This window comes from Danio rerio, chromosome 2 (genome assembly GCF_052040795.2).
Source record: "Danio rerio strain M-AB ecotype USA chromosome 2, GRCz13ab, whole genome shotgun sequence".
Lineage (NCBI taxonomy): Eukaryota > Metazoa > Chordata > Actinopteri > Cypriniformes > Danionidae > Danio > Danio rerio.
The window spans coordinates 2,617,549-2,643,584 of record NC_141022.1 but is presented as its reverse complement, the minus strand read 5'-3'; the positions used below and the strand labels follow the sequence as shown (position 1 = coordinate 2,643,584).

The 26,036-nt window shown below is 34.1% G+C and overlaps 1 protein-coding gene across 1 annotated transcript in view; it reads left to right on the top strand.

Moving 5' to 3' along the window:
* Positions 1-4,829: 4,829 nt before the first annotated feature.
* slc22a23a (solute carrier family 22 member 23a) overlaps positions 4,830-26,036 on the top strand; it is a 72,193-nt gene continuing 50,986 nt past the window's right edge. Inside the window, 1 exon segment of the mRNA NM_001351708.1 lies at positions 4,830-5,709. Coding sequence (NP_001338637.1) covers positions 5,308-5,709 — 402 coding nt within the window. The 5' untranslated portion in view covers positions 4,830-5,307.

The following is a 26,036-nucleotide window of genomic DNA, read 5'->3' as shown; positions in this document are numbered from 1 at the left end:
TGAAACCCCATTAACTTAATTATATTGGTTTTCATGACTTTTGTCGTACTTTTATACATGTCCTCAGTATTTTATGTACACCCTAAAAATGCTGGGTTATTTCAGCCCAATTTTGGGTAAAATATTGGAAAAGCTAACTGATGGTTTATTTTTGTCTTTATTTATTAAATTTATTTGACCAAATATAACCCCAAATGTTGTCTTTTTACCCACACTCAAAAAAATTATACACTCTAAAAAATATTGTTTAGACAAAACAAAACAAAAACGCAACAGTTTGCATTAATATATTGAAGTTATGACAACATCTAACAGAATGAAACTCAGACAACAAACTTTATTATGTCAGCTAAATATTTTCCTCTTCAATCAGAGGCATTTTTACATAGCAAAACCCTCAAATCTATGAGTTCAGTACTCAAAAATGTTGTTTCAATTAGTTTTTTATTTTAAAATGGAAAACAAATCCAGTGTTATGTACTTAATCACATGCACATTTTCAAGTTTAGAACCCATAAATAAATTAAGTAGCCGAAATTGTAAAATTTTTGGTTTGTTTTCAAATGTACAGTTCATGCTTGTAAGAAATACATTTAACAATAACATTTTTGTTTTTCTGTATTTTTTTTTAATAATTAGTAATAAACCACAGGTTTTCATTGTTTTACTAAACAAAAACATGTACTGACCCATATTATCAGTAAAAAAATAGCAAAAAACATCAGTGTGTGGACTTAAAAATACAAAACAACTCCATTATTGTGATTTATCAATCCAATTTCTTTGGGTTGCTACAAGTTAAATATTGTTTTAAAGTAACAGACAGATATATTTACCTTTAAATTAGCCGTACTTTTAAATTGATGTTATTATCAATACTTTCCTGTTTTAAAACTTAATAAAATTATTCTGGTAACTTAAAAGTTTCAATCTAATCAGCATTTTTGAATTTTTAAGTTACAATAACGTATTAAACCATGTAGTGGTTACAGAGCTCTAGAGTTATTTTTTAGAGTGTATATACAACATTTGACAATAATAAATCAGCACAGCGTCTGCATTATATGACTGTGTTTATGACTCACGGCAGGGATTGAAGGTTAAAAACTTTAATATAAGGGTGTGACCGTCGTCTCCTTTCACTTGTAATAGCTGAACATTCACACACTTAACAAACATAACAAAAGCAGAGAGGAACGTCAAGGCAACAAGAGGAAAAAAAACAGCCGAGTAAACCTGTCCTGAAGACTAACCAGTAGATACACTGTCATACAAAACGGTACAGTGAGGGTACAAATTTGTTCTTAGAGGGAACAAAATATAAAACTGTACCTTTTTAAGGTCCCAAATTGGTCCTAAGGGTATAATTTTGTACCCAAATGGGCTGTAAAGGTTTAAATTTTGATTTGAAAGGTCTTTTCCGCTTTTACTTACTAGTAATATTATTATTGTTATTGTTGTTATTATTATTATTATTATTATTATTATTATTATTATTATTATTATTATTATGATTGTTATTGTTATTATTATTATTGTTGTTGTTATTATCATTATTGTTATTATTATTATTATAGTTATCATTAATATCATTGTTATTATTATTATTATTATAGTTATCATTATTATTATTGTTATTATTATTATGATTGTTATTATTATTATTATAGTTATTATTATTATTATTATTATTATTGTTGTTATTATCATTATTGTTATTATTATTATTATTATAGTTATCATTAATATCATTGTTATTAATATTATTATAGTTATCATTATTATTATTGTTATTATTATTATTATTAGTAGTAGTAGTATTGTTGTTGTTTTTATCATTAGTGTTATTATTATTATAGTTTTCATTATTATTGTTATTATTATTATTATTATTAGTATTGTTATTGTTATTATCATTATTTTTATTATTATTATATTTATTATTATTATTGTTATTATTAGTAGTAGTAGTAGTAGTAGTATTGCTATTGTTATTATCATTATTGTTATTATTATTATTATTATATTTATTATTATTATTAGTATTATTATTATTATTATTATTATTATTATTATTATTATTATTATTATTATTATTATTATTATTTGTCCTCTTCCTGATTTCCCAACCTCCCCCATCTCGTCACTTTTAGAATTGGTATTACTTTTACTTTTGTTATCACTATTATTATTATTATTATTACTCTTTTGATTAGCCCTCCTGTTATCTCCTCATTATCATTATTATAAGTATTTATACCACTGTCATTATTAAGGTTGCTGTGGTAGTAGTAGTAGTCATTGTAGTAGTATCGATTGTAGTTGTGATTATTGAAGTAGTAGTTGTAGTAGTTTCTGAGTTAAAAAAAAAAATCTCTATTAAACAGAAATTGGGGAAAAAATAAACATTGGGGATAAAAATTCTGACTTCAACTGTATATAAACACCTGCAAGATGATCCCTGAAATGCATTGATCACCACTAGATGGCAGGCTTACTCAAATTATTAGTCTCCAAATTGACCTAAACTATGAGAATCTTTCAAAATTAAAAAGGTTACAGCTTTAAAGTGCTTTTTACAAGCATAGGACTACCAGACAACATTAAATACTGTATAAGCTTATAGTAAATAATATAGTGTTTTTGTAAGGTACAGTACTAATACTACTACTGTATAGTACTTATATTAATCTATGGTGATACAGCAACTGGAATCATAATATAAACATGTTACACAATACGTTTTCTAGGGTGTATTTTACAGTTTAGCTAAAACAAAAACAAACAACAGTGTTTATTATTTAGCAGTTCCCCAAAGTGCTACAGTACTCATTCATTCATTTTCTTTTTTAGCTTAATCCCTTTATTAAACCGGGGTCGCCACAGTGGAATGAACCGCCAATGCTGCTGTATGCTTTAGCATTAATTACACATTTACTGTAGTAGCAATTGTTTTTAAGGCACTAATTTCCACCAAACCACATAAAAATACTGTAGAAGCCTACTATGGTGGTCTTGAACCATCTGTATACTGGTTTCATCATTCATTTTCTTTTTGGCCTAGTCCCTTTATTAATCAGGGGTCGCCACAGCGGAATGAACCACCAACTTATCCAGCATTTGTTTCATGTAGCGGATGCCCTCCCAGCTGCAACCCATCACTGGGAAACACCCATACACTCTCATTCACACACTACGAACAATTTAGCTTATTCAGTTCACCTATACCACATGTGTTTGGACAGTGGGGGAAACACCCAGAGGAAACCCACACAAACACAGTGAGAACATGCAAACTCCACACAGAAACGTCAACTGAACTAACCAAGGCTCGAAGCAGCGACCTTCTAGCTGCGAGCAACTGAAATCATAATATAAACAAACTACACAAAACGTTTTTTATAAATATAGGGTGTGTTATAGCCACTACACCACAGTTTAGCTAAAGCAAAAATAAGCTACAGTGTTTATTATGCATCAGTTTGCTATAGTTAATGCTACAGTATGATTTAGCATTCATTACAAGCTTTTACTGTTTAAAAACTATAGTATTTACTATTAATTACTATAGTATTATTTAATGTGGGAACAGTATAAAGCGTTCTATGTGAAGATACAGAGTAGCTAACAGGGGCGGACTGGCCATCTGGCAAATGCCAGAAGGGCCGGACCATTTTTTAAATGTGGGCCGGTCAGCTATTTTTATTTTATTTTATTTTTTTCATATGTATTGTTTTTTAAATGTAGGCAGCTTTTATCTCTTGCGAGATGTGAATATTATGATGATGATGATGGTGATAATAGTAAGAATAATAGTCAATGTTAAGCATTGGCCCAATCGGCAACAACCGGCTGGTTTCGAGATGGGCCGACCCAATCTGAGGTTACGCAGACGTAATCAAAATCTGGCAAGAATGTCAAACAAACAGTAAGTGCAACACAAGCTAATTGACAGAGATGGACCATAAAAAGGGAAAAGCAGTCAAGTCAGACATTGCCAAATACATAAAATTTACTGAACTAGTCCCGAAAGGGGGCAGTGCAGTGGCGCAGTGGGTAATGCTGTCGCCTCACAGCAAGTAAGTCGCTGGTTTGAGCCTCATCTGGGTCAGTTGGTGTTTCTGTGTGGAGTTTGCATGTGGGTTTCCTTCTGATTCAAGTCCAAACACATGCTGTAGGTGAATTGGGTAGGCCAATTGGGAATTGGGTAACCCAGTAATGGGTTGCAGCTTTGAGGGCATCCACTGTGTAAAACATATGCTGGATAAATTGGCGATTCCCAGATTACTAAAGGGGCTAAGCCGAAAAAAAAAAGAATGACATGATTGCATATATAAATGGGTTGTTTTTGTTCCAGTCACACACATCAAATGTTTAAATATCTCTTAAATAGGTACCGCTTATATCATTTTACCATCTGTACACCAATATAAATAGTGAATGTGCGTGTCCTTGGGTGGGGCTGTGTCGGTGTGATAATGTGGGCTGGTGTGGCTACAGTGCCAGGGCTGATTTTTAGTCCCAGTTGGGCCCTGGTAGCCAACATTGAGGCTAAATAAATACTGATATTTTTTGACACTCCACTTGCCATTTGCATACACCTGCTGCCGGGTTGATCCGGTAGAGAGCAGCAGACACTGCTAAATAAACACAGAACAGTCATTAATACATTAAACGACCAAATAAACAACAACAAGCAGCATTTAATTCTTAAATATATAACACTTTTTTTGTTTAGCACGATTTGTTAGAGAAGCATATTAGCGTTAGTAGAGCACTGACAGGAATCAATGCCATCCAATGAATGCGGTGCTGTCGAAGTTCCGCCCTCAGCGAATGTGTGTGTGTGTGTGTAGCCTTTGTATGTGTGTGTGTGTGTGTGTGTTTTATCGGTCAATGTGATCCCCGGAGATCTCCAAGCTGAAGTAACTCGGTAATTTGTGGGAGAACGGGAGATTCCTGCGCTCACCGAGTGGATCATGGTGATGACGTCAGGCGACGGCGGTGGCGGCGTGCACCGGGACAGGTGTGTTACCTGTGGCTGCATACTGCTGGATCTCCAACATGCCCATTAAAATGAACTGCATTTCCTGAATGCGTTTTTAATATGATTACCTATTTATTTGCGGCTACTGACGCCTTCGACTTTTAGTCTATTGATTGATCGCGAGCAGTTCGTGACGCTTTGCAAACGCGTGAAGACACGCAAAAAAAACCACTCCCTGAGCACTGGATGTCAAGCGCGCTTTTGGAGAGGAGAAAATCACGTTTATTCGGTGTGACGCATCACCGGGACCGGACTGCAGGATGTGCGAGACGGTGATGGCCGTTTCTCAGCTGGACACCGAGTCCCACGCACCGGAGAACGGATTTGTGACCCCCGAAACTAGTAAATCTCCGGGGCTGCTCTCGCAGACTGACGGCGGCGTTTTACCGAGTGTGGGTGGATTTGGGAAGTATCAGAAACAGCTGATCGTTTTAACGTGGATCCCGGCCATTTTTATAGGCTTCAGCCAGTTTTCTGACAATTTTCTCCTGACTAATCCGTGTCCTGAGCCGCATAATAACAGCAGCCAGCTCCTGACTGTTGCTCCGACCGCCGTTAGCACCGTGTTTACCGGTGTAAATGCCGAGGCGGCATCGCAATGCAACTGCACGCCGTCCAGCTATAAACTGCAAAACGGATTAGAGCAAAATATTGTCACCAAGGTAAGTGGAGTCATCCCTGAGCTACAATGTTAGGTGGCATAGGCTAATTTAAAAGGAACCAACTTGAAGGGGTAGTTCACACAGACATGAAAATACTGTCATCAAATTCTGTCACTATCTTGAGCTGTTGTTCTGCTGAACTCAAATGAAGATATTCTGAACAATGTTGGACACCATTGACATCTATATAAGCACATATTATGGAAGTCAATGGTTACCGGTTTCCAACAATATATCTTCATTATTTCTCTATGTTCAACACAACAACAACAAAAAAACTTGAGGCTGATGATGACAAATCTCAATTTTGGATTAACTTTCCCTTTAAAATGATATTAAACATGAAAATTCTGTCTGTTTACTCTCTATTTAAATAAATAATGAGTGAATGTTCATTTTGGGGTGAACAATTCCTTTAAAATGAACAATATGTCATGGTTTATTCACACAATTAACTTGTTCCAAGCCAAAAACGAAGATGTTCTGAACAAGGTTGGAAACCATTGACATCTATAAGCAAATATTATTGAAGTCAATGGTTACCGGTTTTTATCATTTTTCATTATATCTTCCTTTATGTTCAACACCAACAACAACAAACTGGAAAGTGAATGAATGATGATATATCTCAGTTTTGGTTTAATGATCCCTGAAAATTCTACATTATTTACATGTTTCAAACATACTGGTTACTTGTTTTGAATAAATAGTAAGTAAATAAAAATTTTCGGGTGAACTTTCCCTTTAAAATTAACATTTTGTCATTGTTTATTCACACACTTGTTCCAACTTGTTCCAAGCCACTTTGAGTTTGTTGTTGTTCTGTTGAACTCAAATGTAGATATTCGGAATTCTGAAAACCGGTAACCATTGACATCTATACAAGCAAATATTATTGAAGTCAATGGTTACTGGTTTCCAACATGATATCTTCATTATTTCTCTATGTTCAACACCACAACCACAAAAACTCGAGGCTGAATGAATGATGACAAATTTCAATTTTGGATTAAATTTCCCTTTAAAAGGATATTAAACATGAAAATTCTGTCTGTTTACTCACTATTTCAATAAATAATGAGTGAATGTTCATTTTGGGGTGAACAATTCCTTTAAAATGAACAATATGTCAACGTTTATTCACACAGTTCACTTGTTCCTAGCCAAAAACAAAGATGTTCTGAACAATGCTGGAAACCATTGACATCTATAAGCAAATATTATGGAAGTCAATGGTTACCGGTTTTCAACATTCTTCATTATGTCTTCTTTTATGTGTTCAACAGGACAACAACAAAACACTGAATGAATGATGACACATTTCAATTTTAGTTAAACTATTCCTTTAAAAGGATATCAAAAATTGAAATTCTGTCAATAATTTACTCACTATTTACTTGTTTCAAACTCACTATTTGCAATTTTTCAAATAAATATTGAGTGAATGTTTATTTTTGGGTGATATGTCCCTTTAAAATGAACATTATGTAATTGTTTATTCGCACACTTGTTCCAACTTGTTCCAAGCCACTTTTTTGTTGTTTGGTTGAACATGAAAGAAGATGCTCTGAACCATTTTGAAAACCGGTAACCATTGACATCTGTATAAGCAAATATCATGCAAGACAATGGTTACCGGTTTCCAACATTCTTCATTATATCATTTATTTTCAACGTAACAACAACAACTTGAGGGTGAATGAATGATGACAAATCTCAATTTTGGTAAAGCTGTTCGTTTAACAGGATATCAAAAATTTTTTATTCTACACCGTTTACTTGTTTTTAAACTCACTATTTACTTATTTTAAATAAATGATGAGTAAATGTTCATTTTTGGGGGAACTCTCCCTTTAAAATAAAAATTGTCAGAGTTTATTCACACAATTAACCTGTTCCAAGTGACTTTGAGTTCTTTTTTTTGTTCTGTTAAACACAGAAGGTATTCTGAAGAATGTTGTAGCTAGTAACCATTGACACACATTGTATAAGAAAATATTCTGAAAGACAAGGAATATCAAAAATGAATATTCTGTCAATCATTTGCTCACTCTTTACTTGTTTCAAACCTTTAATAGTGTCTTCTTTTAAACACAAAAGAAGATGTTTTGAAAAATGTGGTAAACCTGTAACCATTGACTTTCTTAGTAAGACTGACACTCATAAAGATGTCGAACCACTTGAGAATAAGAATAAATAGTGACTAAATGTTCATTTTAAGTGAACTGTCCCTTCAAAATGAAAATTATGTCATCGTTTATTCACACAATTATGTTTTTCCAAGCCACTTTGAGTTTATTTTGTTCTGTTAAACACAAGAGAAGATATTCTGAAGAATGTTGGGGCTGGTAACCATTGACACATATTGTAGGAAAATAAAATTTTACGAAAGACAAAGAATATCAGAAATGAAAAGTCTGTCAACCATTTACTCACTCTTTACTCAAACCTTTATTAGTTTCTTCTTTTAAACACAAAAGAAGATGTTTTGAAAAATGTGGTAAACCTGTAACCATTGACTTTCTTAGAAAGACAGAAACTCATAAAGATGTAAAACCGCTTGAAAAAGAGAATAAATAGTGACTAAATGTTCATTTTTAAGTGAACTATCGCTTTAAAATGACAATTATTTCATCATTTATTCTCACAAATAGCTTGTTCTAAGCCACTTTGAGTTTTGTTTAGTTCTGTTAAACACAAATTAAGATATTTTAAAGAATGATAGAGCCGGTAACCATTGACTCATATATAAGCAAATGTTATGAACGACAATGGTTAAGACAATGGTTACCTGTTTCCAACATTCTTCATTATATATTTTATATTCAACACAACAACAACAAAAACTTGATGGTATTCTGAAGAATGTTGGAGCCGGTAACCATTGACATAGCAAATATTATGAAAGACAATGTTTTCCAACATTCTTCTATATATCTTTAAGGAGATATTAAAAATTAAAATTCCGTCAAGCATTTAGTCACTCTTGTTTCAAACCTTTCTTAGTTTCTTCATTTAAACACAAAACAAGATATTTTGAAAATGTGGCAAACCTGTAACCATTGACATTCTTAGTAAGACAGAAATTCATAAATGTGTTTATTAGAGAAACAAGACAGAAACTCTTAATGATATCGAACCACTTGAGAATGAAAATAAATAATGACTAAATGTTCATTTTTGGGTGAACTGTCCCTTTAAAATGACAATTATGTCATCATTTATTTACACAATTAACTTGTTCTAAGCCACTTTGAGTTTATTTTGTTCTGCTGAACACAAATGAAGATATTCTGAAAAATGTTGGAGCTGGTAACCATTGACATCTATAGTAGGAAAAGAAAATATTATGAAAGACAATGAATCTAAAAAATGAAAATTCTATTAATCATTTACTCATTCTTTACTCAAACCTTTATTAGTTTCTTCTTTTTAAACACACAAAAAAAGATCCTTAAAAAAATGTCAAAAACCTGTAACTATTGACTTTCTTAGAATGACAGAGAATAAATAGTGACTAAATGTTCATTTTTAGGTAAATTATCGCTTTAAAATGACAATTGTTTCATAATTTATTCACACATATAAGCTGTTCTAATCCACTTTGAGTTTGAATGATGGAGCCGGTAACCATTGACTCATACATAAGCAAATATTATGAAAGACAATGGTTACCTGTTTCCAACATTCTTCAGTATATATGTCATATTCAACACAACAACAAAAACTTGATGGTATTCTGAAAAATGTTGGAGCCGGTAACCATTGACATCTATAGTAGGAAAAGAAAATATTATGAAAGACAATGAATATCAAAAATGAAAATTCTATTAATCATTTACTCATTCTTTACTCAAACCTTTATTAGTTTCTTCTTTTTAAACACAAAAAAAGATCCTTTAAAAAGTTGTAAACCTGTAACCATTGACTTTCTTAGAAAGACAGAAACTCATAAAGATGTAGAACAGCTTAAGAAAGAGAACAAATAGTGACTAAATGTTCATTTTTGGGTGAACTGTCCCTTTAAAATGACAATTCTGTCATCGTTTATTCATAAAATTAACTTGTTCTAAGCCACTTTGAGTTTATTTTGTTTTGTTGAACACCAAAATATTCTGAAGAATGTTGGAAACCGGTAACCATTGACATCTATGTAAGCAACTATTATGAAAGACAATGGTTACCCATTTCCAATATACTTTATTATATCAACAAATCAACAACAAAAACTTTGAGGGTATTCTGTAGAATGTTGGAGCCGGTAACCATTGACATCTATAGTAGGAAAACCAAATATCATGTAACTCAATGGTTACCAGTTTCCAACATTCTTCATTATACCTTTCTTTTATGTTCAACAGTAGAAGAAAAAAACCTCAAGAGTTAGTGAATAACGACAGAACTTTCATTTGTGGGTGAACTATCCCTTTAAGTTCGTTAAGTAGACAAGCTTAAAATTTCACAAATACTTGTGTAATATTCGTGTGTGAAAAGGTGAGCTTGTTTACAGTGGAAATGCACACACACATACGCACACACAGCTGCCATCACGGGTGTCATGTCACTGGGCTCCCTCATGCTGGCCAGATGACATAACTACTCTCTGTGCGATCTTTAAAAGAAAAAAAAAAACAATAGCAGCAGCAACCTTTCTACTATTGGTGTCCTGCCCTTCGGCCTCCATTAGCCTGCATTGTGCAATAAGAATATGGGTCAGCAAACCCTAAGGATTACACCGTAGTTATGAGATAAGAGAAAGCCGCCGTGCAGGGCTCTTTCGAGTTGATCATATTAGTGTCACATTATGTCCTTTTCCCAGCTAATAAATCTACATGTGCTTTGCAGAGACAACTGGAGGTTCACTAGTAATAACTCAATAGTAAACATTTTTAGACCTAGCAAAATATATTTATGTATTCTGATTGCATAGAAAATTTTTATTACATATTTTAAACACGAATGAACTAACAAACTTTGTATGATATCTAATTTATTAATAAAAAGTATACATTTTCAGTGATATTTAGTGACTGTTAGGTCAAACTATACAAATTATGTCAAATTTTTCTTTTTTAGGCTACATGCAGATATAAACACCTATTTTAAAAGTAACGTGTTTTGTGAATACTTAAGATGTCTTTTGGTGCTTTGCCAGATTCAGACTGTTGAATATGGAGCCAGATCAGTCTCAAAAATAATACATTTTCTAAATATAATTTATACGTCCACAACGCAATTCACATTTACAAAGTTCAATTCGTAAGTTCAAAACATGATTCAAAAATGCACAAATCTAATTAGTAAATTCAAAACACGATTCATAAATATGCAAGTCCAATTCGTAAATTCAAAACACAATTAAAAAATATGCAAATCCAGTTCGTAAGTTCAAAACACGATCCTAAATTTAAAACACGATTCCAAAATATGCAAATCCAGTTCGTAAGTTCAAAACATGATCGTAAATTTAAAACACGATTCCAAAATATGCAAATCCAGTTCGTAAGTTCAAAACACGATCGTAAATTTAAAACACGATTCCAAAATATGCAAATCCAGTTCGTAAGTTCAAAACATGATCGTAAATTTAAAACACGATTCATAAATATGCAAATCCAATTCGTAAATTCAAAACACAATTGGTAAATACACAAATCCAATTCGTAAATTCAAAACACGATTCATAAATATGCTAATCCAATTCGCAAGTTCAAAACACGATTGGTAAAAACGCGAATCCAATTCGTAAATTTAAAACATGATTCATAAATATGCAAATCCAATTTGTAAATTCAAAACACGATTCATAAATACATGAAATAAATAAAAAATAAATATAAATATATGTAAATAAATGAAAAATATTTATATTTTATTTATTTAAACTTTATTGTTTATTTAAATTATTTTTTTAACTATTTCTAAAAAAACTATTTTAAAATAAATAAATATATAAAATAAATTTATATAAAATAAATATAAAATAAAAAACACAACATAAAAAAACGATATATTTATAATTGATTTATTTATATTTATAATTTTTTTTATTTGATTTTATATTTATATATATGTATATATAGTTCATAACCTACAGAACATTCTTAAATATGCTATTATAATTTTCAGATATTTGACTAATTTAAGACACACGCAGAACAAAACAGCACAACAAAAATTTGACAAAAAATTAAATACTAAATATAATAACTATGCATATGTTATACCCTGGATGATGCAGCACTACCACAAGTTTTGGCCTGATATATGGTAACTTTATTGCCATTGATTACAATATAATTTTTATTTTAAGTCATAAAAGTTCTTGTAATAATCCCAAGTAACGCTCCTGTATTTCCAAATGAGTATTTTAATCAGTGAGTGCCCTATAAAAGGTTAAACATTAACATGTTTTTCTGTTTAGGTGCTTATATTATTCGTTATAGCACATGCATGCAATCTTTAAAGGGCCAAGTAAGGATTAGTAAATGATAGCAGAATCTTTACATTTTTAATGCACTGTCCCTTTAAATCTCAGTGCTTTCATTTTAAATGAGCCTTTTTAGTGGTAAATCATTTGCTCTGGCGCTGTAGTCGTATTCGCCTCATTACATATTTGCAAACATCTCATGCAACATTTAGATTAATAATGTGATGAAATAAATTGTCAGAAAACCACAGGCCAATAATCAGCGCGCATCCAGCCTGCCACAGAGGTGAATCAGCAGAGGCATCAGTTTACTCATGACTGTGCTGTTCTTGCTGAAAGCACATCTTAACTCAGTGTGTAAATGCCTTTCAGGAGTCTGTATCAGGCATATGCATTAGAAAATATGTGGTAATGATCATGCAAAATAATGTTATTATGGCCGTTTCAGTGTTTGGTTAATGATTATTTAATTAGTGCCTTTTAAGAAGGTTCAGATCGTTTTATTAGTGGTTGTTAGACCTAATAGTCTGTTTATTTCTGAGTATTGATATTATCACGTCAATCTGGCCTACGACATGCATGAGATATTTACTAAAAATGTACTATTGCATCTGAATATTCCTGATATTTGTTAACATTATTTTATTTAAATTATCTCCTGGTGAGAAAAAGTCTTGATTAATCTTAATTGATAGCTGATAACTTAATAAAAAAGGCATAATCTTTTAATAAATAGAGTTGTATTGTGTATTTCATCAATAACATAAGTTGAAATTATTTTATTTTAAACGTTGTTTTCTTTTTGTTATCTGTTAATTTTTTTTTTTTACAGTTTGGATCAATATAGTGTTAATCCCGTATGTCAAGATTAAATACTTAAATCATTTATGTCATATGAACTTATATTATTATGAAAAAAAGCAAGAAAATAAAGGTTTTATACATTCATAAGCTTAATATCCATATGCACTCACCGGCCACTTTATTAGGTACACCTGCTCATTAACGCAAATTTCTAATCAGCCCATCACAAGGCAGCAAACTCAACGCATTCAGGCATGTAGACATGCACTGCGTCCCAAATGGCACACTATGCACTCATGCACTATGTACTTATGCACTTACACACTCAACAGGATAGTATATGTATGTAGTGTCGTCCCAAATGGCATACTAATGTTTTTTTACTAAGAGGAAATTCAAACCGTTTCCCTGATGATGTTTGACAGTTACCAAATCAGTGAAATAAACGATTGAATTATCAATTCAATCGTGAGGATAACCGCATTCACCATCGGGAGGCGCTATAATCACTCTCGTAGGAGAATTTTGCTTTCACCATCCAAAATAAATAAAGTTATCCAACATGTGCGCCCGATAGCTCCGCCCCTACGTGAGCAAACCTGCGGTCGTTAAGTGCGTGAAGTGTCCATCATTCCACACTTCATTTTAGCAGCTGAATGAGTGCATCATCCGGGAAATTAAAGTGCACTTAATATTTTTAGAGTTTTCAGTGTGAACGCACTACTTACACTATTTATACTACTAAATGGCGTAGAATAGTGCATAAGTATGCGATTTGGGACGCAGCTATGGTCAAGACGATCTGCTGCAGTTCAAAGCGAGCATCAGAATGGGGAAGAAAGGGGATTTAAGTGACTTTAACTGTGGCATGGTTGTTGGTGACAGATGGGCTGCTCTGAGTATTTCAGAAACTGCTGATCTACTTGGACTTTCATGCACAACCATCTCTAGAGTTTACAGAGAATGTTCTGAAAAATAGAGAAAACAAAACTGGTGTCAAATATGAGTTTGCTGCGGTAGGAGAAGTCACTGTGCACTTTTTATAAATGACTTTCAGATGCATCTGGTTTTTAATATATGCACATTTCCATCCACATTCTACATGATATCCTATAGCTTGCATCAAAATGAGTGGATGGAAACATAGCCGAGTGAGTAACATTGCCAATAAAACAAAAACAGTGTTAACAAAAGCAAAGCATGTTAATTGATTATATTATTTTAAAGTCTGCACCGCCTCTTTAATCTAGATAAAGACTTCATTCAGTTTGAGCTCAATGTGATGTTTACATAAAGGCTGTTTCGCTCGGGTTGAGCCATCAGTCGGGTTGTAAATGCTGAATAATTGAGTGGATGTAAACATACCGTTTGTGGTGTAGTATTTCATGTGTGTTTCAGCACACTAAACTGCACATTTTCTATACATTTCAGGAAAAACAACTGGGTAAAAATGTAAGTGCGGCAGCAGGTGTCGGCATCGGCTACTTTGATGTTGTTTTTGCATTAATGATAGATGATAATGCTGGGTATTTCCTTCAGCTCCTGTCATAAGGCTTGTACATGATGCCTGAATGATCAATATTTGCACAGTTGGCTCAGGTAAGCTTTTAAAGCGTGCATTTGTTTGTCGTTTGAGGGACTTTTTTGTGTGGATTAAATAGGATTTAATGGTGTTGTTTTATATTTTGGTGTTTGTTATTAAAATCATTTAATAGGTCTTGCTAATGAGCTGTTTCTGTGACACATCCTCATGTTTTCTCTGCACTTAAAATTGGATTTACTTATTTTTGTTTAAGGTAAATGGGTAAAAACTATGTGGGTTGAATTAAACAAACAAATCAAGTTGAACATTACTAAATTCAGCCCATATAAACCGTTTGCAACATCTTACCTTAAAGGGCACCTAGGTTACCTCTTTTTTCAGATTTAATATAAGTCTTTTGCGTCTCTAGAATGTGTATATAAAGTTTCAGATCAAAATACCCATCAGATTTTTCATTATACCTTTTACAAGATGCTGTTTTATACTGATTTCCAGCAGGGGGTGGGTTTTGTCGTACTGCGCCTTTAAGACGATTCTTTCCCGCCCACTATTTCTACATGCCTCCTCCCTCAGCTGCGTCAGACAAGACAAAGGAAGAAGGTCTTACGTAGCGTTTGTGAGATACTACAGTAAGAACTAACCTTTACTAATCAGTATTGTGAAGTTGCATTGATGAGTCACACACAATATCGTTACAAAGTTAACACACGCACATCGCAGATGACACACACGCACACACACACACACACGCAGGCAGGCAGGCAGACAGACAGAGCGCGCTTAGCTTAGTTAAGGCTAACCTCAAGTACTGTGTGGATATCTGTGATGCTAATGTACAAAATAAACCTGATTTAACTTCCACAAACCGGGATTGAAGCGTCTTCTTTTATAATTGTTCTGACACGCGGCTGTGCGGATGAAGTAAAGCTGAAGTAAAACGCTGTAATTAATTACACCCATACTCTGTTTTAAAACACTTTAAACATGTGAAACTCACTCTTAATCACATTTGATGATGATTGCTGATCCTAGCGAACAGAACAGAGCTTTTATTCCCGGTTGCTCTGCGTATGTCTGCCTGGTCTTGTTGACATATACACGCGACTACCGGAACATGTTAATGCACGCAGCTGTCAATCAATTCGGTGGGCGGGGGGATCGCACACCTACGTAATGGTGCGATCGATTTGAAAACAGCTCCAATTGGTCGACCCTTTTTTGTAGTTAAATTGAAAAAAAAGGACTGGGTGTGTTCATATCACCCCAGTATGACGGTCTATACACTATACCAACACACAGATCTGTCCAAACAGCTTGAAAAGTAGATTTTTTACCATAGGTGCCCTTTAATAAAATGTAGTAAATTCAATCGTTGTTCTCAGCGTGAGGCAAAAGGATCACTTAATTGCACACTACTGATGTGCAGATATTGTTATTGTACATTTGAGTTTAAAGAGCCCATATTTTACATGAAATAGGGTCATATCTTGGTTGTAAGGGTCTCCAACAACAGTCTAATATGCATGCAAGGTCAAAAAACACTTTCATGGTCTTATAATCTGCATTTATTTTTACCTAATTAATCCAGCGACTCCTGTATGAATCGTCCAGTGATTGATTTGTTCCCAAACCCCTCCTTAGCGCGAAGCTAATCTGCGCTGATTGGACCGATGATGGTCTGCTGCGATTGGTCGACTGCCTTCAGTCAGAGTGAAATACCCAACAGCTAATCAGCAATATAACAGTAATCACAGTTCATTCACGCTCGATAGTGTAGGCGTGGATTTTAGCTGCCAGTGGGTCAATGTAAATACAGACGATGGACTTGAAAATACAGACGACTGACTATTTTATTGAGCAAAAACTGTCGAGGAGATCTCATAGCTTGTCTCACTCTGCTCTTTTCACAGACACACAAACACACACACATATTGCTCTCGTCCTTGCGCGCACACACACACACACAAAAACACACACACACCTCCAGACGACAACGCGCGCGCACACACACAAACACACACACACACCTCCGGACGACAGCGCACGCACACACACACAAACACACACACATACCTCCGGATGACAACGCGCGCGCACACACACACAAACACACACACATACCTCCGGACGACAGCGCACGCACACACACGCACGCACACACTACCCTCCTCCACGGAGCTCCGTAAACAAAGGCTTCCAGCTAACTCTATCAAGCCTCTTCAACTGCTCCAGAACGCAGCAGCATGAGTGGTCTTCAATGAACCTAAACGAGCACATGTCACTCCGCTGCTATTCCGTTTGCACTGGCTGCCAGTTGCTGCTCGCATCAAATTCAAAGCTCTGATGTTTGCCTACAAAGCGACTTCTGGCTTTGCTCCTTCTTATCTGCTCTCGCTTCTGCAGATGTATGTGCCCTCCAGAAACTTGCGTTCTGTGAATGAACGTCGCCTCGTGGCTCCATCCCAAAGAGGGAAGAAATCACTTTCGCGAACGCTCACGCTCAATCTGCCCAGTTGGTGGAATGAACTCCCTAACTGCATCAGAACAGCAGAGTCACTCGCTACTTTTAAGAAACGACTTAAAACCCAACTATTTAGTCTCCACTACACTTCCTAATCTGCAATTGGCCGTAGTTTATGAGCGTGTTTGGGTGTTTCCCAGTACTGGGTTGCGGCTGAAAGGGCATCCGCTGCGCAAAATATATGCTGGAATAGTTGGCGGTTCATTCCGCTGTGGTGCCCACTTATAAATAAGGGACTAAGCTGAATTAAAATGAATGATTGGTCAAATCTAAGTCCACTAAATTGATCCAAAGAGCAGAGAGCATGAGGCTTCAGGTCTTCCAGAACTCCCGGGTCAATGAGATTAATTACATCAAGACTGGGAGGGTTGCACCGTGCTGACTGTTAATACAGTAAAGCGCCGCGGGCCGTCGGCACAGTCAGCAGCTGCTTTTCTTCAATGAGCATTTTTCGGTTATTTGAGAACTGCGAATGCCTGTGAATGCAGCATAATTAAATGCACAACATTAAACCCTCGGCTGACCTCACAGTCTGTCTCGGCACATTTCTAACGAGAAGCAGGACGTCTGGGACAGTTTGCTCTGGAGAGACGAGGCTGCATTTGGAGTTGTTTGGTCACAGTTTTACTTACAGCGTCAGATTGTTGTTTGTGTGATGAGTAATGTGTCCAAATACGATTCAAGCCTGATTTACTACCCTGTTGGAAAAACAAAGCTGGTTCTTATTGGTCATGAGCTGGTTTAATCTGTTTTAAGATGGTCATGAGCTGGATTAAGATGGTTTAAACAGGTTCCTTCTGGTTTGAGCTGGTTCTTTACATTCTGTGAGCTAGTTTAATCTGGCTTAATCTGATTCTTGCTGGCCATGAGCTTTAAGCTGGTTCAAGCTGGTTCATGCTGATTATTAGCTGTATTCAGCTGGTTCAAACTGTTTTTTGCTGGTCATGAGCTGTTTTATTCTATATATCGCTGGTCATAAGTTGCTTTAAGCTGCTTCAAACTGGTTCTTGCTAGTCATTAGCTGTTTTAAGCTGGTTCAAACTGGTTCTTGCTCGCTGGTTTGAGTTGGTTCAAGGTGATACTTGCTGATCATGAGCTGGCTTAAGCTGGTTCTTTTTAGGCGTGTACTGACTTAACCTGTTTCTTGCTGAACATAAGCAAATTTAAGCTGCTTCAAACTGGTTCTTGCTGGTCATTAGCTGGTTCAAGCTGGTTCTTGATATTCATAAACTGGTTTAAGCTGGTTCATACTGGTTCTTGCTGGTCATTAGCTGGTTTAGGCTGATTTAAACTGGTTATTGCTGATCATGAGCTCTTTTAGGCTAAATGTTGTTGGTCATACACTGGTTTAAGCTGGTTTAAACTGGTTCTTGCTGGTCATTAGCTGGTTTAAGCTGGTTCTTGATATTCATAAGCTGGTTTAAGCTGGTTCAAACTGGTTCTTGCTGGTCATTAGCTGGTTTATCCTTGTTCTATTTGGTCATTAGCTGATTTAAGCTGGTTCAAACAGGTTCCTGCTGGTCATTAGCTGGTTTAACCTTGTTCTATTTGGTCATTAGCTGATTTAAGCTGGTTCAAACAGGTTTTTGCTGGTCATTAGCTGGTTTAACCTTGTTCTATTTGGTCATTAGCTGATTTAAGCTGGTTCAAACAGGTTCTTGCTGGTCATTAGCTGGTTTAACCTTGTTCTATTTGGTCATTAGCTGATTTAAGCTGGTTCAAACAGGTTTTTGCTGGTCATTAGCTGGTTTAACCTTGTTCTATTTGGTCATTAGCTGATTTAAGCTGGTTCAAACAGGTTCTTGCTGGTCATTAGCTGGTTTAACCTTGTTCTATTTGGTCATTAGCTGATTTAAGCTGGTTCAAACAGGTTCTTGCTGGTCATTAGCTGGTTTAACCTTGTTTTATTTGGTCATTAGCTGATTTAAGCTGGTTCAAACTGGCTCTTGCTGGTCATTAGCTGGTTTAAACTGGTTATTGCTGATCATGAGCTCTTTTAGGATATATCTTGGTCATACTCTGGTTTAAGCTGATTAAAACGGTTCTTGCTGGTCATGAGCTGGTTTGAGCTGGTTTAATTTTTTTTTTTTTGCTGGTTTAGGCTGGTTCTTTCCCATTGTGAGCTAGTTTAACTTGGTTAAAGATGGTTCTTACTGGTCATGAGCTGGTTTAAGCTAGTTAAAACTGGTCCTTGCTGGTCATGAACTGTTTTAAGCAGGTTCTTGATAGTCATGCGCTGTATTGTACCTATTCCGTCTCACCAAAAATTATTCCATTTGCTGAAACACAGAGAAAGTTGTGGCCAAATTTATTTCTTAAATCACCCCAAACTGGATGAAAACATACAGCACACAAGGGATAAACATGTTTGTAACAAGTAGAGTATCAGTAAATGATGACAGAATTGATATTTTTAGGTAAACTATCCCTTTAATAGCAATACATACACAATAAAGAGCTGTCGTTTTCTCCCAGCATGTAAAACAGAGAAGTCCCTCAGACTGACTTCGGAAAAGTCCCTGCAAAATAATCCTCGCTCTTATCCTCCGATCTCCTCAGAAAGTCATTTTTTCCATCGGGAGAGCCCTTTCAGATTTGGAGAACTGCACTAATTGCATTGGAGCCCCCTCAGGCTTTGGCTTTAATAGGATGAGGTGAAATGAATAGGAGAATATGATCAGTGGGAGATCTGTAGGGCTGTAGAGCATCCCGGCCCTTTCTGAAGACAAGGTCGTGATTGGGCCTGAAGGGCTTTGATTCAATAACAGGAGAGTAAATAAGATTAAATTGAGCTCATGAACCAATTCTCCTGATGAATGGGATCGTTAGAGCTTTTTGATGAAGCCGATTTGTCTCGTTTTGAGCTGCTTTCTCTGTCCGTCTTCATCAGGTCAAAATACCTCGGCTGATCCACTTTATTTGCAGCTCAGATGGAAATTTTGGATTTTTTATTAGATTTTTTTCATTATTTCAGTTTCTGAAAAAGACAAACTCTTAGTTTATGTTCAAACCATTAATCACATTTTAAAATCAGGTGCATTATGTTGAATTAAAGGTGTTTGGATAGTAATATAAGAAACGGTGTTGTCTTATGTTTAGTCCCCATTTGATTAAATTACTTCTATATGATTATAAATCCTAGCTTTGAACTGGTTTAAGCTGGTTCTTGCTGAATATGATCTGCTTTATGCTGTTTCTTGATGATCTAGAACTGATTCTTGCTGGTTTAAGCTGGTTCCTTCCAGTTGTGAGCTGGTTTAATCTGGTTCAAGCTGGTTTAAGCTGGCCATGAGGTGGTTCAAGCAGGTTTTTTTCTGGTTATGAGCTGGTTAAGGCTATATCTTGCTGGTCATGAGCTGGTTAAAGCTGATTCAAACTGGTTCTTGCTGGTCATGAGCTGCTTTATGCTGGTTCTCGCTGATTTAGAACTGAGTTAATCTGGTTCAACCTGGTTCTTGCTGGTGTAAGCCGGTTCTTTCAGGTCGTGAGCTGGTTTAATCTTGTTTAAGCTGGTTCTTGCTAGTCATAAACTGGTTTAAGCTGATTCAAGCTGGTTCTTGCTAGTCATAAGCTGGTTTAAGCTGATTCAAGCTGGTTCTTGCTAGTCATAAGCTGATTCAAGCTGGTTCTTGCTAGTCATAAGCTGGTTTAAGCTGATTCAAGCTGGTTCTTGCTGGTCATGAGCTAGTTTAAGCTGGTTCAAGCTGGTTCTGCTGGTCATGAGCTGGTTCAAGCCAGTTCTTTTTGGTCATGAGCTGGTTAAGGCTATATCTTGCTGGTCATAAGCTGTTTTAAGCTGGTTTTTGCTAGTCACAAACTAGATCATGTTCTCTCCATGTTGGCGTGGGTTTCCTCCGGGGGCTCCGGTTTCCCCCACAGTCCAAACAAATGCGCTATAGGGGAATTGGATGAACTGAACTGGCTGTAGTGTATGAGTGTGTGTGTGAATGTGAGAGTGTATGGGTGTTTCCCAGCCCTGGGTTGCGGCTGAAAGGGTATCCGCTGCGTAAAACATATGCTGGAATAATTGCCGGTTCATTCCACTGTGGCGATCCCTGATAAATAAAGGAACTAAGCTAGAGGAAATTTAATAAAAGCATTATGTCTTTATGTCTTTATTTATTTTTTGCTTTTAATATCTCTGTAGGTTTAATTAAAGTATCTATTGAGAGTCAGGATGGGATTTTTTCCTGCTTCTGTGTGAGTCAGTTTTGTTCAGTTTCGTTAGATCAGCACAGCTTATGTAGTGCAAATGTCAGAGCGTTTCCCCTGAATACCAGACAGCAAATGTCATTGATAGTTTCAGTTTGTCTTTGCTGGTTACAAAATGCTGGACTTGTTGTCATTCAGAGACACGATAGGCATTGGGAAAAGACCAAAATATAGATCTGGGCTGTATATTTCCAAAACATTCTACTTAACCCTAAAATAGCATTAAACGTTTTCTCCTAAAATGTATACTCACAAATCTGCAGAGACGAACTTCACTAAGGAATAAGGATGTCCCAATACCTGAGCTCAGGGTATCAGCTTTAAAAAAAATAATTTTAGTTTAAATATTGTTTTATTGATTATTGGCTTGTTGGTGGGATTTTATGCAAGCTTGTGATTCTCAGCATTTTTCATTATTGTTGTATATCTTTGAGTTTAAGAAAAGCTCATCATAAATAAATGTATAATAATAATAATAATATTAATAATAATAATAATAATAATTATTATTATTATTGTTGTTAGTTATTATTATTATGTATTATTTATTATTATTTCTTGTGTATTTTAAAACTGCGGTAATTGCCAACTGAGCTTCTTTGTTTTTATTATTATTATTGTTGTTATTTATTAGTTATTATTATTATTATCACTATTTATTATTAATATTAATATTATTATTAGTCATTATTGTTATTTATTATTATTAATATTATTGTTGTTGTTATTTATTAGTTATTATTATTATTATTGTTATTAATAATATTAGTTATTTTTATTAATTCTTATTATTAGTTATTATTGTTATTATCATTATTATTATTTAAATTTATTCGTTATTATTATTATTGTTATTTATTATTATTATTATCATTATTATTATCTTCAATTAATATTATTGTTTTTATATATTATTATTATTATTATTATTATTATCTTCAATTAATATTATTGTTTTTATTTATTTATTATTATTATTATTATCATTATTATTATCGTCAATTAATATCATTATTTTTATTTATTAGTTATTATTATTATTGTTATTTATTATTATTATTATTATTATCTTCAATTAATATTATTGTTTTTATTTATTTATTATTATTATTATTAATATTATTATTATCATTATTATTATCGTCAATTAATATTATTATTTTTATTAATTATTATTATTATTATTAATATTAATATTATTATTATTCAGTAATTGCCAACTGAGCTTCTTTTGTTTTGCTCCCAGTCCCAGATAGATCCTCATAATGTGGCTCACGCAGCTGAAGGTCTTCATAGTGGCAGACATTGAAATGTGAGCTTTAGTTTCCCCATTTGCACACATGTTTTGGTCCACCCACTCATGCTGTATTTGCTCAGCTGTTCAGCCATTCAGGTCAGATCTCGGTTCCTCTATCAGTCGGCGTCACTTGATCTCTCACTCACAAACAGATGATTATTCACAGATTCGCATTCGGAGGGTATAAGGTGTACTCGCTGACCCTAAAATACAAAACAAAACTATGATTTATTATATTAAATGTTGTGCATTTTGCAAATATATATTAGTTTTTGCAGTCTGTTTTTTTCTCTTATTTTTTTTTAATAATAGGGCTGAACAATATATGGTTTGAGCATCGATATCGCAGTGTGTGTATCCCCAATAGTCACATCGCTAGATTAGATTATTTGTTAAAGATTTAAAAAACTATTTTAATATTATTGTTTATAAAATTATACAGTGATGAACATGTTATTTCACATTTATTTGTACAATTTCTGTATTTAAATGGAGGGTTTCACTCATTCATAGTGGTTTAAAGGGTAAATGTTTGCACCTCAGCACAGTTTTTTAGTTTGAATTAGAACGAATTAGATCTAAAAATAATCTTTTATTTGTTTATTTTAATATAATTACACTTAAGTGATTTAAAAACAGCTAATAAAAGTAGCATCCTTAAAGGAAAGTGTTATGTCGTAGGTAATATCATTATCACGATACTCAACAACAATATTGTATTTTTTCCCTTCGTTTCCTCATCTTTGCTCCATATGTGTGGTACTGTATATACAGTTGAAGTCAGAATTATAGGCCCCCTCCTTTTTATTTTTCCCCCAATTTCTGTTTAACGGAGAGCAGATTTTCTTCAACACATTTCTAATCATAATAGTTTTAATATCTCACCTCTAATAACTGATTTATTTCATCTTTGTCATGATGACAGCACATATTATTAGACTAGATATTCTTATATAAAGCTTAAAGTGACATTTAAAGGCTTCACTAGGTTAATCAGGTTATCTAGGCAGGTTGGGGTAATTAGTCAAGTTATTGTATAACGATGGTTTGTTCTGTAGATTATTGAAAAAAAATTGCTTAAAGGGGCTAATAATATTGACCTTAAAATGGCTTTTAAAAAATTAAAAACTGCTTTTATTCTAGCCGAAATAAAACAAATAAGAAGAAATCCAGAAGAAAAAATATTATCAGACATACTGTGAAAATGTCCTTGCTCTGTTAAACATCATTTGGGAAATATTTAAAAAATCAAAATCAAAGGGGGGTGAATAATTCTGACTTCAACTGTATATGCTGAAAGCCAATATTTGACTAGTATTACAGAAGATGTAGGAAAGATAACTATTTATATTTGATTATTGCTACTTTTTCTATAATTATAACTGGCTTAATTTAATTTTCTTTGATTATTTTTTTAAACAGCTGTTTAAATTGTTTAATTATTGACTTAATTAAACAATTTAATGATTATTTCTTTGATTCACGGCTCTTATAGGCAGTTTTCCCCCATCCTGTCTATTTGTGACAGCTCTTGTGAACAGGTTGAGTTTCTTCACGATAGGTCGTCATTGTACTGTTGTACTGTGAGATTTGTGCTGTCGTTTAGTAACACATCGGGACAAGATAAAGACAAAGGGCTCTTTTTGCCTTTCCCCTTGTTTCACCAGCAAATACAATTCACCCTTCACACAGTCTCTCTCTCTCTCTTTCTCTCATTATTCTTTCTTTCTTTTGCTCTCTTGAATAAAAAGACGCCACATTCCCCGTCCCACACGCAGTGCAACAATGCAAGGCTCTGAATGATGAAATCTTCTTCATCGTCTCAAAATAAGAGAAATTAAATCTTTGGTAAAACTTTTACAATTTTTAATTTATTTTTTGCTGAGGATTTTTCATTTTTGTATAACCTTAAATCAGTAAAGGATGGGACAGTATGGAAAACGCAGACAAAAAAAGAAAGTAGTGATTTCTAAATTTGCTTTGACTAGTATTTCGTTGCATACAAAAGAGTAGACATTATTTAATGTGTTCCTCATATATTTTTTGTCATCATAGCAAAGATAAAATAAATCAGTTATTATAATTGAGTTATTAAATCTATTATGTTCAGAAATCTTCTTTCCATGATACAGAAATTGGGGAGGAAAAGGGTTGCTAGTATTCAGGAGGGCTACTAATTCTTACTTCAACTGCATTATTCATTTTCCACCTTGCAAAGGAAAGATAAATAGGTAACACTTTACAATAAGGTTCATTAGTTAATGCATTTACTAACATGAACTAATCATGAACAACACTTGTACAGCATTTATTAATCATAATTGAACATTTACTAATGCATTATTAACATCCAAGTCCATGCTTGTTAACATTAGTCAATGCATCATGAGTTAACATGAACTAACAATGAACTACTATATTTTCATTAACTAACGTTAACTAACATGAACAAATACAGTCGTAGATGTATCGTTCATGTTAGTAAATGCATTAATTAACATTAACTAATGAACCTTATTGTAAAGTGTGACCGATAAATAAATACAATAGAATAAAAATATAAAACAAACTGTGATTTAAGCATCTTCACTGTAAGAAAAACACTTTAGCTACAAAAGTCCAGAGCAGTGAGGGATTTTCTCCTTTTGTTTGATTAATTATAGAAACAGGCGGCAGCAGGAATATCATGCTGTCACTTTAATGGTTTCTCTTTCACATATCTTTTGATTCTCAACTCGTTTGTTTGTTAAACAAATGAGGGTAATTATAAACGATCACTAAACAAAGCGTTTTGACACCTATTTAACCATTAAAGCGCTCACCTTAAGATGAGAAGTGTGCGCTTTGCTCGTCAGTGTGTGAATGAGACCGAATGCTGACCGCATGCTTCTGACTGTGTGTGCGCAGTATTTAGTATTTCCGTTAAGTATTATTTTATGCGGTAATCCGAAATGCACATAAACACAGCAACATAGCTACTGTGCTCAACTATTTGTTTCTCGTTCACTCATTTTTCACATGTTTCCCGAATGATGTTTAGCAGATTCTGGAATTTTTCAAAGTATTTCCTATAATATTTAGTTTTTTTGGAGAAAGTTAAACTTATTTGTTTTATTTCGGTTAGAATGAAAGCAGTTCTTAATTGTTTAAACCTATTTTAAGGTCAATATTATTAGCCCCCTTCAGCAATATTAGTTTTGGATTGTCTCCAGAACAAACCACTGTTATACAATGACTCGCCTAATTACCCTAACTTTACCCTAATTAGCCTAGTGAAGCCTTTACATGTCACTTTAAGCTGAATACTAGTGTCTTGGAGAATATCTAGTTTAATATTATGTGCTGTCATCATGGCAAAGATAAAATAAATCAGTTTTAAGAAATGAGTTATTAAAACTAATATGTTTAGAAATGTGTTGAAATAAATCTTCTCTCTGTTAATCTTAACTTGGGTAAAAGATATACTGTACAGGGGGCTAATTATTCAGACTTCAGCTGTACATATCACACCACAAATCTC